Source organism: Varroa destructor, unplaced genomic scaffold, assembly GCF_002443255.2.
Source record: "Varroa destructor unplaced genomic scaffold, Vdes_3.0 BEIS01000006.1, whole genome shotgun sequence".
Lineage (NCBI taxonomy): Eukaryota > Metazoa > Arthropoda > Arachnida > Mesostigmata > Varroidae > Varroa > Varroa destructor.
Genome location: NW_019211459.1, coordinates 7,974,146 through 7,991,040, shown reverse-complemented (window position 1 = coordinate 7,991,040; position 16,895 = coordinate 7,974,146). Strand labels below are relative to the sequence as shown.

At 38.9% G+C, this 16,895-nt stretch overlaps 1 protein-coding gene across 2 annotated transcripts; it reads left to right on the top strand.

Annotated features, from left to right (window-relative positions):
- Positions 1-6,051: 6,051 nt before the first annotated feature.
- On the top strand, positions 6,052-16,262 carry LOC111252990 (ETV5-related protein Ets96B-like). Of its 2 annotated transcripts, XM_022811738.2 has the most exons (6): positions 6,054-7,014; positions 8,995-9,043; positions 13,648-13,719; positions 14,112-14,338; positions 14,808-14,923; positions 15,670-16,262. In XM_022811738.2, the coding sequence occupies exons 1-6, from the start codon at positions 6,883-6,885 to the stop codon at positions 15,839-15,841; spliced, it is 768 nt and encodes a 255-aa protein (XP_022667473.2). In that variant the 5' UTR covers positions 6,054-6,882; the 3' UTR covers positions 15,842-16,262. The 2 variants fall into 2 exon arrangements, with proteins under 2 accessions (XP_022667474.2, XP_022667473.2); XM_022811739.2 differs by lacking the exon at positions 13,648-13,719 and having other exon boundaries at positions 6,052-7,014.
- The last annotated feature ends 633 nt before the right edge of the window (positions 16,263-16,895 follow it).

Genomic DNA, 16,895 nt, shown 5'->3' with positions numbered 1-16,895 from the left:
ATTCACAATAAAATCTATATATACATGACTATACAGATATAGGGAGTTGAGATAGATAACATGCATTGGTCACAAAGTGCCATCAGTTCTCATTGGACCTCAAATGAGCTCCGATGAATGTGCTATGTATCTGATTGTATTGTATAAACGTTCTCGTTAAGTCCACTCTGTGCAAGCTGCTTACGAGGAGGAACTAAAAGAGTGGGAAGGTAACCATTTGTAACTAGAAATAACAAATATGCAATACACACAAACTATTTAGCCATTGTGGACAGAAACGGAGACGAAATGAAAAGACGCGCTTCTTTTTTCATTGTATTACATACTATTAACAATACCGGTACTATCGATCAGATGGCGATGATAAAAGAAATCATGTTGAATGTTATAATTGTAAATCCTCTGCGTTGTTTTTTGATCGTTAGAAATGCGCTAGGTCGAGCGAAGTATGGGTGTATATATATATATATATACATAGATAGATAGGTAATCAAAATAAGTTCTTGCAGTACCATTGTGACCAGTATATAGATGCTTTAATATTAAAAGGATTTCTGTTCCGGAAGAGCTCATAGACATAGAGAATAGATTAATGAGAATAGATTCTTGTAAACTCATTGTTTCATTGTTTTCTCGCTGCAAAATTCCAGTATTGAAATTAATATAATTATTAATTAATATCATTACAAATCAATTGAAAAAAAATTGTGTTGGTATACTGAGAAGACATTTGGCATTTTAATATCTATAAACATAAAAATCTTCTGATAGCTCCATCTGGCCTCAACCTAAAAATGTACCGACATATTTTCAAACTTAAATCGGCTACAAAGTTTATAAGTTTGTTCGTCTGGCGATATCGGATATGCTTGTCTGGTGTACATTCACAGATCCAGCTCATCGTACTGCTTTCTCTTATTTTCACCAAAACTAATTGCCCGCTAGTACGAACATCATTATTTACGATTTTTCAGTTCTGCCGAGCTTTATAAGAGTTTGTTTACTACAGGCACGATGCAGACTCGAAACACTGCGTGTACAATACAGTCAGAAATTTTCCACGGATAATTTCTTTCAAAAGGACACCACAAAATCTATCGTAGCTAACCTTGGAAACGTTTTCATATGTATATAGAAGAAAAAAAAAATGCTAGCTAAGTGGTTTTAAAGCTACATATTTAAGGTAAAGTGAACCCTGTCGAGGCTGTGGAAGCTGAAATTTGCCAGTAGGTGTGCTAACATTGTGGAGTGCCTTCATTTAGCCCTAAAATAGAATTTGAAAAATAAAATGAAATTAGCCGTACTTGATTATTTGGTCACACACATACAGAAGGCACAAATGTTAGCCAAGTTCATTGGAAGATTTGTAAGATGCGTAATCGGATATGGCTGTGCTATTTTTCTACGACAGATGCTTTCCTTAGTAACTGCCCGATTATATAAAAAATGTTGATAAAATTATTGTCAAAGTTGGCTAAGACCGACATGGCTATGAATAACTATGGAACCATATCGCTAAGGGGTTGAAGTTCTACCACTTAACAGCTGTTAACAACAAAACAAAGCTGATTGCAAAAAAGAGCCCAATGCCACAGTTATTTACTCGATCGTTTTCGTTCTGCAAAACGTTTTAGAAACGCAACGGAAGCAAGTCGATTTTAAAGCCAAGTGGACCACAAACAAAGATAAATTAAGGTATGTTATAGGATTGGAAACGTATCGTGCACTATAACCTGTTACTGCTAGGACTTCTATAGTTAACAACTGACAGGATTAGCACAAGTAAATTAGAAAACATAGACCGGAACTAGTGAACAGAAAAGATGTCATCTTCTACCATGCTAAACCACATACATCTCTGACCACCCGGTAGAGATTGAGAGAACTTGAACAGGAAATTTTCATGTATCCGCCCTATTGCCCGGATCTTGCACCTGCATCAGACTGTTTCGATCTCTGTAGAAATATTTCGTTTTTTCTTTTTTTTTTGGTGGTATTAATTCACTTTCAACGGATGCGTCCAAAAATCACTTGGCACAATTTTCAGTGCAGGAATCGCGTAAGTTTTACAGTGATAAAACTATAACGTTACCAAAAGGATAACCGATGTCTCACCCGACCCGACCGATGTTCAAATGGCGTATATTAGTTTAAAATAGTTTTAAAACGTAGAAAATGCTTGTTTCAATATTGGCTTAAAAACAGTCCTTACCATTTAAGTAACACCATATATATACTTCTCAATTTCTTTAGCTCAAAAAGATGTCAAGGGAATCTTAAAGAAGGGAGACAACTGTGAAATTTAAACGAGCTGATTTTTATTTTTTTTCCCTTTTTTTTTTAAATAGATATCTATACTGTCTTAGAATCCGGACTGTGCAAATTCGTTTTCGAAAATAAAAAAAAAACTGTACTTTTTCCATTACAGCTTGCAGTCAACAAGGCAAGCTTGGCAACATATGAAGTTGCAAAAGTGTAATTCTCTTAAACAATTTCGATACGTTCGAAACATAGCAAATATCTTTTTTTCAAGCAGACGCATTATGTGTAGTCTTTCTTCTATATTTCCCAGCATGATTTCGTAGTGCTTCACGGGCGATTAAGAGTAATATATCTTTACTACCAAATACAAATGTACGTCAACAATGGGAGCTCGATACAGCAAAGACCAAAACACCCATGGTTTAACTTCATATTATGGAAATCGTCTTGTATAGTCCGTCAAAATCGAATACACCATATTCGGTGCCTTATCACAGTCTACTCATACGCACCCTATCGACCCCGAAAAAATTAGACTCTGGATTATAGACTGCTGTCAACAAGTAATATTGACGATACAGGCGACTTGTATATGTTGTGATTTATTTCCTTAGATTATACTAAGGAAATATTTTAAGCTTCGCGTCCGATAGTGACTTCGTGAAGCATTGTAATTGAAAGCTAACCTTTAGTGCGAAAAGAAGGGTTTTTAAACCCTTTTTGAACCTAGACTAATGTGTCCAAGTTTAGTCAAGAAATGCGTTATCACTGCATCATCACGAGGCAACTTTAAGTTACACTAAGAAACACTCATGTTAAAAAAAAAAAAACTTCTCTAAAATCTAATTTTGTAGAAACTGCAGCTAGAATCAGACTGTTTAAATTTCATATCTACGACTAAAATGAATCTTTGAAGGGAATTCTAGCGGTAGCATTGATATTTGTTGCGTAATTTGGTTGGTAAGTCTAAAGTTGGTAGGTCTAAGTGGCCTACGCGTTTTTTAAGTCCGTTGCTATGGTAACCGTGAACGTTCGGCTAATACGACTTTAAATTTCGGCGTTGACAAAAGGTTACCATAACATAAGCCATATCATAAGTCTGTTGAAGAAACCCCAGATTAGTTAAATAAGACCCATTCTACCAGTCTCCGTGACAATTTAGTAGGTAACGTGCTTTCCTGTTAATCTTAGGGACATGTTGTGGTTTAGGTTTAAACTCGAGCTAGCCGTCTAACTGGATGCCCAACAGCGACACCGGACCTAAAGAGACCCGCTCTGGCTAGATTTTCTAGTAGTAGCAAATATTTATGGTTATACCGAAGGGGTAGTTCCGAGAATCTGTTCACACATTAAAAATAGAAAACGTGCTCGAACTAAACAGGGGTTTTAAAAAGGAAATGATGACGTTCTAACACATTTGAGTCGTCACTGCGTCAGTTTAAGGGCGTACATCTAGGTTGTTACTAGGCTGTACGTGAATGTAAACATGCGGCCTACTAATTAACGCGCGTTGGCAGCGTCAACATTTTACCATGGTACATATTTCAGTCTTTGAGATATAGACAAATATTTTGTACGGTGTTACAAAAGAGTTTATTGCATCTGCTCTGAGCTTAGACTGAGTACCAAGCAGCACTAATGGATTTCACAAATGTCATAGTTCGAGGGCGCAATTATGGGAGACAGTACTACAAGGAAGCACGTTACTTTAGTAGTATCACATAAGATTGCAGCCATTCGATCAGCACCGAACGACATCATTGATCTCAACGGCGACTCTGTTGCAAACAACACGCTGTACAACGCGTGTTAACGCTGTACTGCATAGATATCTGGCTTTGGTAATCCAATGTTAATGTTGCCTTTGTCAGAGAACTCACTTTCCTTTTTTCATCAAAGATAGAGCAAAACTTTATTTTGTCGTCGAGTGCTTCATTGCTGCTTTTTAGGACATTCAATCAGCAACTAGTAGGAACAGTAGTATGAAGTTCTCAAAACTAAAGACATCTCTTCGATAAGTTTTTGGTAAGTGGTTACTAACTAGGATTATTTCATGCTTCCGCTATCTCAGAGCAGTAAATGTCCACAGGATGCTTCTAGTTAATTATTAATTTCATCAACAAATAGTGTACCATGCTTACACTGTAATCTGTAGTTGATAAAGAAAATACTTATCAAATCCATTTAAAGTTTGTACCCTATTTGAGGGATCGAACCACATTCGAGGCCAGTGCGAGTTGTGAAAAAAAAATTCAGAACATTTAAATAACCGAAAATCAAAATGGAGGTTAACCAGCAAGGTGACGTTAAGGTCAGCCTAGAGAGGTAGGGTGGCCGGTGGAAACCTACCCCAATATTTAGAGATGTATCAATCGAGAGATACCGACGATGTTAGACTAGAAAATTAGCGTAGACAGAGGCTATTGTCGATTGCGTAACGTTACTTACATGTCACAATATATATAAACAACAAATAATTAAATGTATTATTAAATGAACAAGTGAGTATGGTAGCGTTCAATTCGATAATATTTCGTAACTATATAATAATATTATCTCGCTATGCTCTGTTTGGTTCTGCACAAATTTGTAGGAGTAACCTTAGTCGGCCCCGCAGGAGAAGGTAATTGCTCGTCCACGTCCACAACAAACACCAAATTTGTAACTGGAAAAATACTTTCTAGGAGTCTTAAGCCTCCTACCAGTACCCAGTCTACTATCATATAAGGAGATGTCGGACATCCGCAAGCAACCCTCTTTTTTTTCAGACAGATGATCCTGTCTCATTGATCTATGGTATTGTTCTTAAGAATCTGGGCTTGCATGACTATTCTAGCTGCGAATGAAAAAAGTTTATTGTAATGAAGGCAAACTGAAGAAATTTAAAAAGCTAAATTTATAGTTTAGCTTTTTAAAGGCGTAGGAAGTTGCCTCTCTGTGCCATTACGGTCAGATGTTTCAATGTACTCGAGTCGGTAAACGAGACATTATAGCAGTTATTATATTAAATAAAGCATCATATTTAGGGGACAAAATTCGACAAAGGCAAGTGGTAGTATTTGCTATGCAGGATGAAGCTACCTGAGTATGAATCGCGTCCGACCAACGCTGCCAAAGCAAAATTAACTATTGTATATTTCGTAAATATGGTAACTGTCCATTCGTTCTCTATTTGCTCTGTTTTAGGTCTATTGTTATTATCTCTATTTATATATATATATATATATATATATATATAAGATTGACTTTTACCCGTTAGGATAGCAGGGTCCGAAACATTTCAGTTGGAAGAACGTTAAGCTGAAAGAACTCGCTAAATGATCCTGGTTCAATTTCGGGTTCTGAAAATCCTGGTATCTCCAAAGGTAAAAATCTGAGAAAATCCTTAAAAAATACGCCTTTATATAACAACCTGCCTACTGACAAACAGATAAGCATATTTTAGTGATGAAAAATAAATTGTGGGATAGAACTACTAGTAAATAGGTCTCGTAATACCAGCAAGTGAAAGGATTATAGCGTCTAATGATCTGTTCTCTGGCCACTAATGAAATCTTTCCAACATTCGAGAATTATCAATCAAGTAAATTGAGAAACAAACCATAGATTTTTTTTTTCACAAATTGCTTTACCTCATTTTTGGCTATATGGGTCGCTTATTAAAAAGCCTCTTAGCTTCTGCCTTGCGCTTTGAATCAGGTTAACAAAGGTAAGGGCTATTGTTTTGTTAGGTATGGAAGCCTCTTCCTCTACCTGATTTTTTAGATCACCACTACGTTTTCGGTTCGTTTATTGGATATTTCTCTATACGTTGTGGCTATGTGACCAAGCGCCAATGTAGCCTTTTGCGTTTCAGAATGTTGGATCAGCTACTACGAGTATAGCTGCACAATTCTGTTGATTCAGCTTGCGAACCTACGCAAGCTTTCTTTGGGCACGAAAAATTAAAACTCATGTTAGCAACAGGCATAATAGAATATAGCACTAACAAACTTGAACCGGTCGAAGAACAGCCCCATTGAGGGGCATACTTGTTGCAAACCGACGCAAAGACAAATCTAACAGAGGAATCGAATTCAAATACCTTTTTCAAATGCAGCTGTCTACAAGTTAGGAGCACGTACTCTGAGAAAACGTTTTTGTCTGAACTTCACAGAACTATCAATAATATGGTTTAGCCACACAACGTAACGTCAGTAGAGGGTGGAGGGTGGAATTAAATGGTTTAATTCAGGGGATTCTATGACGTTGTAGATGTGATCCATGTAGTTGTCGGCTGCAATTCAGCTAGTCCTAAGGACGTGTCTTTTTCCTTTGGGTGCTGATTTTTCGGGTGGTGATTGGTCTCAGCGTGGTAGATGGCTCCACCCCGGGGCCCCGCCCATCAACGACTTCGTGTCATTTTCAGGGAGGCGGGTCTGTTTCATCGATGGCCCGGTAGCGGGAAGCCCTTCAGCGTGGCCTGGCCCCAGGAAGTTCTCGCGGAACCAAGGAAGGAAGTGTCTGAGGAAGTAGACCATCCGGAGACACGCCAGCTCGAGCGGCTCGGAGAGCTCTGTAGCCGGAACAGGAGACAACGCGCGCTCAGGATCGCCTGAGGAAACCGGTTTAGATCAAACCATGAATTCAGCGTATGTGTGGACGCGCTTTGCAGGCGATATCCCGCCAACGTCAGGGCCCCTTCACGATGCCGGTGGTACTGGCGCTATGTATGCGTTTGACTCGACGACAATAACTGGCGGTGTTCGACCGGTAGGTGAACTGAGTTATTAGTAGCTGGTAACGGCTGTGAAACATCGATTGGAACCGTGCACTCAATTAGTATAGGTCTTTTGTAATTTGGTGGCACAGTGTATTTATCATAGTTTTTATCTTGGTAAAATCCTGAGTTCAACTTTTTGTCTGCTTGCAAGAGATAAATAGAATTCTTCTGTGATATATGTCTTCTTATGAAAAACTGCTGGATTGTAGTTCCAGCAGTAAAATAGCTAGTGGATAACTAATATTAACTTATGCCGTGTAAACATGCCTACTGTTTAAATTAAAGACTGCTCTAGCTGATTATATTCATGTTATCGGTGAATGAACGTACCGTAACGGCAGTAACGGTAATGCTGTAAGACTGAATTTTCGATGTTGAAGTGTTTGAGTGTCTACAGGGTGCTGGGGGTAAGTTAGACACATTTTGAGGTGTTGTTTGTGCATAGCGGATATGCGTTAATTTGTTATTTTTGCTACTGAAATGAAGTTGGTTTTTTCTGGAACAAAACCATGCACTTATAATAGGTTTTGAGCCACTAAAGTCGGGCAAAAGCTTTGGCAAAAAAAGTTCTCTTTCAAGTGCTCTCAAGCACGGCCCGTTAAACCGTATTTGATTTTTCAGCAGAGGATATCCACCATGGATGCAAAAACCAATCGTAACGACGATCGTTGATTTGACCATTGTTCGAAAGATGTTCCCATTGTGGGCATATCTACACTCTCAATCAGCGTTCACGTTCTGAGTATTGTCTCCAATGAAAGAGATATCATGTCATTATCCTTTTGTCAAAACGAAGTATTCGTTACCTAAAGAGCATCGTTCGGTTTTTTTGAGTACCTTGGTGGAATCATGGACTGACTGCGTAGAAAAGCAGGCGTTTTTCAGGGTATCGCGCGCCTATTCGCACAGCTAAATCAGGGCAGCGTTCGTTGACTAAACATGTAAATAAGCTCTGAGTAAAAACTTACCCCGCCCCCCTCCCCCAAAACAGTCCAGATTTCGATCTGATGGACTATTTTGCATGGATCAGTACTGAGCGAGAATCTAATAGTTCCCAAGACGACAATCTAAAAATATAAATAGGGACACCTTGACACGAGCACAGTCTAAACAGAGAAAAGTTTCGACAGAGAAAATCGATATTGCACTAAATATAAACATGTCTGTCAAGGAGCTGTTGATCTGCAGGTGGCATAAATGTTATACAGATATATCTGCTTTGTATAAAAGCAGTCTACAAATAGGCGAGATACATTCTGTCCCAATTCATCCGAAAATACCCCGTGTATGGCAATTGAAGTTAAACGCAAGATAAATAATGCTTTAAGTAATTTCCGTTAGGAGAGATGTTTTTTACTTGGATATCACTGTAAGTCTGCTATCTTTCGACAGGGTGTGTTTTTGTACTGAGGCAGATGTATATATGGGGTAAAACCCTAAATGATTGCAAATATTTGTTGCGTGCAGATCGCATGGTGCACAAATGTTTGGGTATCTGAGAAATCATAGCTTCTAACATGTATAAAATAAGTTGGCATACTTTTAAGTAAGTGTCATCAGATCATTATTTGGGCATTCGTGAAGTTCAGTGATAAACGCCTACGCCATTTTAGCATTGTTCCTTATGATGTTATTTTGAAGAACGCATTTGAAATCAGTGTGATAATAATTTTTCTCTATACAGCGAACATCTAAGCCCTTGTGTCCACTATTCATCGTTCAAATGGGAGCTTTAAAGAACGTGTGTTACCAAATTAACTTGGACCTGCCCCAAGCCTAAGAAAAACGTAATGAATGGTTGCCGATCGCAGAAAACAGATCGTACAAGCTAATTACTCATATGAAAGCTTTTTTTCTCAGAACTTGTGAGCTATGTGCCGCATGGTAAGATCATTACGAAACCAATGGTTCTACTTTATAATATATTTATCAGTTGCTTTACTTACAGGAATGCTCTTAATGTTTTTCAGGAAGAACTTGACCACGATCTCATACCTAGAGAGCCACTCATCTCATTCGGTATGTTAGAACGACAGTTTTGTTAGAAGAGATTTGAGATAGCATGAAAGAGTTCACCGGTACTATAGATAAGATCGTCACGATCTAAAGCGTGCCGATTTCCGTTCATCCACTATCCCAATCCGTATGGGGAGACGCTTTTGTAGTGGATACTCCGAAGTATATCGTTTCGTGAAAACTAAACGCTAGTGAACTTGAAGTTGCTTTGTGTAAGTGGTCAGCTTAATCAAGCTAGGGCGTTAATTTGTCATTGGGTAAAATTGTTCCTTTTATTATTAAACAATGCACATTATAGCGCTTTTCAAAAGAGTAAGAGCAGAAGTTTTGGTACTTGGTTGGTGTGCACTGTTCTACAAGGCGCTGCTTGTGAGTACCGCTGTAAACGATAGGGATATCTAACGTATTTCAACATAGCTCTTAAAGCAAGCAGTGAAGTGATTTGATTAGGGATCAGTGACATCGCTAGATGGCTAGCTCGGAAAAATATTTTCAGCCCAGTTTAAAGAACATGAACCCCTAAACCAAAGTTAATTTTATTATAAATGACCTTCCTGTAGTGTATATTGGTATTAGGTATTAGGTACCTGTATATTGGTGATAGGTCCGGCCTGGCTTAGAAGACGATCCTTTGGCTAAATATATAGAAAATTTGCTAATTATTAATTAATAGAAAAAAAAAAAAAAAACTATATCCATAAGCGAGAGATTTAGCTTGAGTACTATCGGCCCAATAAAATCTGAGATTATACTAAGGTTAATCCATTCAGACTAGATTGCTCTTTATCTAGAAAATACTTGGTTGATTGGCTTCTGAGACATAAGCGTACTTATCAAGGACCCTTAAAACAGTTACTAGATAGATAGTCATTTCTATATTTGACTGTGTTAGTTCGTGTCATACCTCTTAAGCGCTACTTGATAAAAAAGCCTCCAGCTGCTAGATTGGAGTCCATATGCGATTCATACTGTTACAAGTGTGTATACTAGATACCGCTTACTGTATCAAACATAACGATCAGCCTTCCTGAGTCTGGTTTCTAGCCAACTATGGGTAGTTTACCCGATCTCTCTTTCGTTCGGCATTCATGACTAGAACTTTTTTTGCTCTAATTGACGTCTGCACATTGGTGCAATAAAGAAATTACCATTTGCTGACCACCTGACCACACTGGCAGTTGATGTTTATTTAGTAATTTTTTTTTATAATTCAACAAGGTAACTAGTTGCTCTAAACATCTCCATGGAATCTGTAGGCGCAATGATACATAATAGATGGCTGTTCGACAAAGATATACTCAAACTCGATATTTTTCTTCAAAGGCGCCCCCTTGAAAATGTACTCTTCCGATCATTGGGGCAAATCGTAAAGTTCGGACGCAAGTTACGAACATCTAGCGACAAGCCAATACCAGCCAGCCTGTCTCGATAAGTGACTTGGTAGTCGTAGCAACCAGCTGATCGCGTTGTTTATGAGCTTGCTAAAGATGCGCGGCACCTCCGCTCGTAAGATAGAGCTATGGGCTTAGCTCCACGGCGCTTTTAAAAAAGTTCAAAAAACAACGCCCCTTTTGAGAGGATACGAACGCGGGAAACAGGCGTTGCACTGTTTGCGAACTCTGCAAAACGCACAGATGATCCTAAGAGGCAACGAGGAGACAGGCCTACGCGCGTAATAAGAAAACCTGGGACCAGCCGTATATAACTTCCAAGATCGCTTCAAATATAGATATATGTGAACCAGTACTTAATGGACGTAAAGCTCGAAAGATGTATATATTGGTCAGGCGTAATTATGAATCCGCTAATTTCAATCGTGCACAATTGAATGTGCAGACCAAAACACCTTATTAACTAAGTGAAGAGATCAATTGTTTCGAGCTACGGCACGGCGAGTTTGTCGTTAAGAAATTTAGCCGTAGCACGACGAGAACGCCTATACAGTGTTAACAAATATGGTAACACAACAAACTTTGTTTATCGTAAAAGCTATAAAAATGACCCGAAAGCGTTGAGTGTAATGCTACAGATTACAAACTAGACAACGATCGAACGTTGGACACCGGTGCCTAAGCATTCTCTACAGGCAGCACTGTTTAGTTTTTTTTTTTTTTTTTTTTTGAAAAAGCCCCTTATTTTTCTTATTATAATCTTAGAGTTGCTACCATAGCGCGTAATACTAAATACAGTACAATTCTATATATATATATATATCTGTATTCTCTGTAATATATCTGTAAATTCTCATTAAGGTAGATTTCTTCCAAGGTAGTCGAATATTTACCACTGTACCCTCTGGGAACTTAGGCGCTAAAAAAACTTCAGGCTCTACGCAGTAGGAAACCGCGTGGCAAATATTAAGTCAACGCTTGATGTTGAGACACTATATAGTACTTTTCACAATAGTCTTTCTACACATAATATCTAATTATCTCAACTTGCTGAACGGTTGCCTAGAAGTCTACCTAGAAGCAAACAAAACACGCACTAAGAAGTGTTGCAAGAAACTGAACAGCGAAAATTGTTTTCCTCTGACACCAACAATTAGATTTACCTCGAAAAACTTTTTTCTACATTCCGAAATAAATTATATATATATATATATATATATATATGATATTTTAAGAATTGTACATGATCAGAACAATTTTTAATGATCGTGCTTAATTCTTCGAGATATATCTAATGGAATCACTGCTTTTCCGGCATTCGACATAGGCAATATGTTACAGGGCCGATCTGATATCGAATGCCTGAACTTCACGTAACGGAAGTTCATTTGATTCTGAATCAGTGACTCTGCTGAAGGCTAGATCTATAACCGCTTAGTCGTTCTGCCAATTGTCTACAATACTACAATGGATAAATGTTTACCTATGAACGTAACACAGAATGAAAGTCACAGGTAAATTCGTCTTCTGTTTTCATTCACAATAAATTATAGTATCTCAGTTAGCATAATAGGGTAGTGCTTATAGCGACTGAAATAAGCAACATAATCGTGCCTTACAAACGTCAAGTTGCATATAGGTTTTTCTTATCTATTTCTCGGTATTAGACCAAGTTCGGTATATTTTTGATCGGACAGATTTCAGCGACACGTTTGCTCATTAGCACATACTCACTCAGCGAAGCGTTTAGAGCTCGAACATGTATTTCCTTCAATAAGAATCCTAACAATGATTGAAAAACAGGCCTGCTTATTTGATACCATATCGGCGTCGCCATTTTGGGCTAGGTGTCAACCGCAAACAGAGAGGTCGCCATTTCTTTGTAGTGAACCCCGAACGCTATAGCAGCTACGCCATCATCAAGTTGCACCGCTCTCTATCCACCCGGATCCCGCGATAAAAGGAAGCCAACGCTTCTGTATACACAACCCACTCCTTACCTCAACGACATGAGAACGCGACTTTCGCTGGCTGAGGGGGAAGCCCTTCACGGCTTTCGTTGCCACGAATAGGGGTCACTTTGCCAATTTGAAGCACCAGTTGCCCGACAATCTGAACGTCACACTTTTGTGTGTCGTTGGACAGCTACTGGGAAGTTCAGGCCGACACATGCTAGCGTAGTAAGCACAATGAAGGACTGGCTGGGTTGGTAAAAAGACATGAAAATAATTGAATAGTGTTACTGAAGCTTCAGTTGTACTCGATTATGAGCTCAACAAAACCGAGTCTGCCATAGATGCCTTCCATGTACAGGACAAGCAAGACAGAAACGACCCTTGTTGTACTTAGGAAAAGGTTTGTTAGTAGGGCTATTTAAGGTCCAATGAATTCGTATAGCTAATGCTATCTAATACTATTCAAGAAGTTATTGATACGTAACAGAAGTATAGCAGCAGTTATTATAGCTTAATAGTAGAGACTATTCAAACGAAATCGTCGTGTACCGATTTACAAGTTTAATGTTAGGTCTTTATTATGCTTACCTTTAATTTTCGAAGTGAGAATTATGACATTTTAATTAGTTACGTCGATGATGGTGTTTTCGCAGATGCCCAATGATTCTTGAAAAACGTTCTTAAAAAAAACTCAGTGTCCCTGTTGCGTTCAGAAATATTAGGAGCCTTGCGAAGTTTTCACACCATCAGACGGATACAAACGGGCTGTGGCTCATATACACTACCGATGCTGAAGGATTTTAGCTTTTGCACAAAAACATAGAGAACAATACGTGATTCGAGTGAAGTGATCTGTCGAGCACTCCTAGCATCTTGATATAGCATCAGATTGGCCCTGCCTATTGGCGTACCGTGCAGTCACCGCTTCAAATCAGACCATGGACTCTCTTGATACCACTGCCTATTACATCTCATTACAACACGACCGTAATATTGACATGCAGCCAATATGCTGTTTGTCCTAACTATAGACAAGCCATCGTAGCCAACTATGCGAAACCTGAATTGGCCATAAGGGTCATCATAATCGGTCGATCAGAAATACCAAGGAGTTTCCTTTTTTAAGGTCTCCTTTCTGAAATATTTTTTCTCAGTACATTCAAACAGCTACCTGCATTTGTTTTTCTAACAGTTGTATGTGAAATAAATTCAGGATCACGGACATTTTTTCGGTGTGCCTTGTCCAACTGTTTTCTTTCAGGTTCGCATGCGGGACACCCGTATAGCACGCCCCATCCTGCCTCAGGCGTGAAACATCTCGTCTGGGGTAAATGTGTGTATAAAAACCTATTGACAGAAGAAGCAATCATAGTTGGTTTCAAATACGTTTTCTTACAAACGCATAATTACGTTTCCTTGTCGATAAGAATGAGCATCTAACCATTCAAATAAAAATCGTTATTATAAAAATAGAATAAAGTATGATAAAACACGGTATCTGTGCTCTTGTAAACCGCAGTGTTCTTCATTAACATCTTATATTAGACACACGCCTTCGGTTATTTTCAAGGCGTTCGCCTTTCGACCTACTCACTACCTAGGTCAGTCCGCTAAACGTGTATTCGTTCACTACAGCGTAATTTGTCGATATTCAACTGTTGGCCGACGATGACTGGTGTAGTAGTTTAGGCTCACGCTGTTTTCTGCTTGGAAACTTACTTCTAGCGAATTCGAGCCGACATTGCGTGTACAATGGGGTGAGTGCTGGCAGCGGTAACAACTTTCCACCTGCACACCCTGCACAATCATCTAATCCGTTATCAACGACACCTCGGAGAGGCTCTCTACAATTGTGGCAGTTCCTCGCGGCGCTGCTGCGCAGTCCGACATGCGGTTCTTGTATTCAATGGACGGGTAATGGACTTGAATTCAAGCTGACCAACCCTGAGGAGGTAAGGATAGTTGCCTGCCGCAACTTATGAAAGGATGCATAGACGAGAACGCCCCCACTGTTGCCACGAGATTCGAAGACGATCAACTCGGTATCCGTGTTACACTAACGATTATGCTTACCTGTAGTGACGTACTTCGCACGAGCTCGTTATTAGAGGGTCAAGTTTTTGTCGGGAAACAACTTTGTACCATACGATCGAATCATCTCTCGATGATCTAAATCATCCAATGAGCATTGAAATCGCTTCAACGGACGGGTAGTACTCCTCACATTCTACCTTATACAGTTGAAGTACTGCTGCAGTATACTGAAGATGGTGAAGTAAAGTCGTTTGGAGTACGAACAGCGTTTTTAGTTGCCGATGCCTCGTTGTCGAGGCTATTTCCGAGATGATTTTATCGTGAGATTGATGCATGCTGCGAAAAACGTGTTAAAAAAAGCTAATGTTTTGTTATGTTATGTTAAAGGTGGCTCGTAGGTGGGGTGTTCAGAAAAATCGCCCTGCTATGAACTATGATAAGCTAAGCAGATCTCTTCGATACTATTACGAGAAAGGCATTATGCAGAAGGTTGCTGGAGAAAGGTACCGTGTATATAGAATCAATACGTATAAAATGTTTTATTTATATATATATATATATATTGGTAGTTGTAATCGGAGTATGCACTGTTATTATCTATGTCTTCCTGCCATTTGACTTGTAAATTATTCATGGCGCCGCTGGGAAAGGCTGGGGTTCGAGACTCGGTGAAGTCTTGAAAGGCAGTTTTGACCTCACGTTGAGATTTGGATAATTTCCCTATTAAGAAAATCCATCGTCAAAAATCTCAAGATGATGGTCACAACTCGGTGTAACAGTGAGTTTCATTGTCCAGGAAGCAACAAAAAGCTAGCATCTGTTTTGATCCTCTTTCAAATCATGTGGCACCGATGTCTTTAAATGGTTTACTTTGTTAGACGAGTATCGTGTTTTTTTTCCTTACATTAAACTTGAGTGCTGTGCCATGTAGGACGAGTTGGCTTCTACTCCAATGCTCAATGTACCGGTACGACACTTGGAGCTTCGTCCGAGAATTTAGTTAACTGACGGTTCACAGTGTTTCTAGTATCATACCTGAGTGAACAGCCTCGGGTTTCTCTCAAGTACAAGTGCTATGAGCTGATCGAATATTTATATAGTACATTTAACAGAGACGTTCTATCACGCCTCATTCTGATACATAATCGCTGTACCGTTGGCATCAGACCTCTGATCAGATTTCTCGGTTTATGATGAAAGGGCAAATTATTTTTATAGGATAAACACAATTGATTACTATTTATTTCAGATATGTTTATCGCTTCATGTGCAGTCCGGACGCACCTCCATATTCAACGAGCTCTACAGCTAATAGTGCGGCCCATGAGTGCCGTTGGGCTGACTGGAGCGGGGTGCCTTATGAGCGAGGTCGACCAGACTTCAACCCGATGACGTTTCGTACCCAACATGGGTCATCGTAGTGTTAATTGATTACGGCGATACTGCTGCTGCTGCTGCTGCTGTTGTTGATAGTGACGACAATATCAGTAATAATGGCAACGATAAGCAAATCAGATCTCGATGTGGTCTAACGTAGAAAATGTAGGTTTTCGTCAAATTGCCAAATAATAGGCCAGACTAAAAGAAATGATTTGTTATATTCAGAAAGGTAAATGAACGTGCTTAGGCTCAAATAGTCAATTTCAGGCCCATAGAATTGTCACTGGATGTTTTGATTTACTTTTGCCATTGATCTGGTTTCTTTGTTTTTCATATAAATTAAAGCGAATGATGTAAATGCTCATATTTTTAGAAAAAGATTTTTTTGCTGGAATCGCACGTTAAAAAAGGGGCTGTGTATAAATCTATGGTAAGATCCAAATACATTTACAACAGTTATACTTAAACCAAAATGTCTGACTGTCTTCTTTAGACTTTAATATTTAATCCAACAATGTACTCCCACATAATTTCCACAATACCACAGATCTTCCACAGATCTTAAAATGTATATAAATAAAAGATGTGTACACGATCAAGCAGAACGCAATAACTGCACACTCCTGAGTAGCTTGAGCATTATCTGTAACGATAAAAAAAAAAAACCTCTTTTATTGTACTAAGCATAAGCAGAGAGTGTATACCTCTCTGCTTATACTTGGTATATATGCTTAGTACAGACCACATGAGGAATCAATCAATTTGGCACCCGCCGAGCTTATTTCAAATAATTTTACTACCTAGACGTAAGCAATTCGTCTCAATGTCTTCTTCGCAATCACTATCTGGTACAGTCCATATTTCCCCAAAGTCATATCGAAACAGAATACTGGCACTTTATTTTTGTCTGATATATAGAGTTCAATAAACATTTCCACTATTTAATTTATCTATTAGGACTCAAATACGTTCTCAGATGCTGTGTTATAGCTTAAATTACCATTCAGGGTCACTCAACGTCCAGGCTGACTTCCTTCTAGAGTAGCGAAAGGCTTTCAGGACAACCAGTTTGGCTTAATAGTACGCGTTTCAGCC

Coding starts and splice junctions, on each gene's coding strand:
- LOC111252990 (XM_022811738.2), top strand. CDS start 6,883: ATGAATTCAGCGTATGTGTGGACGCGCTTTGCAGGCGATATCCCGCCA. Junction 7,015..8,994: donor TAACTGGCGGTGTTCGACCG/GTAGGTGAACTG, acceptor AATGTTTTTCAG/GAAGAACTTGACCACGATCT. Junction 14,339..14,807: donor AGCTGACCAACCCTGAGGAG/GTAAGGATAGTT, acceptor GTTATGTTAAAG/GTGGCTCGTAGGTGGGGTGT.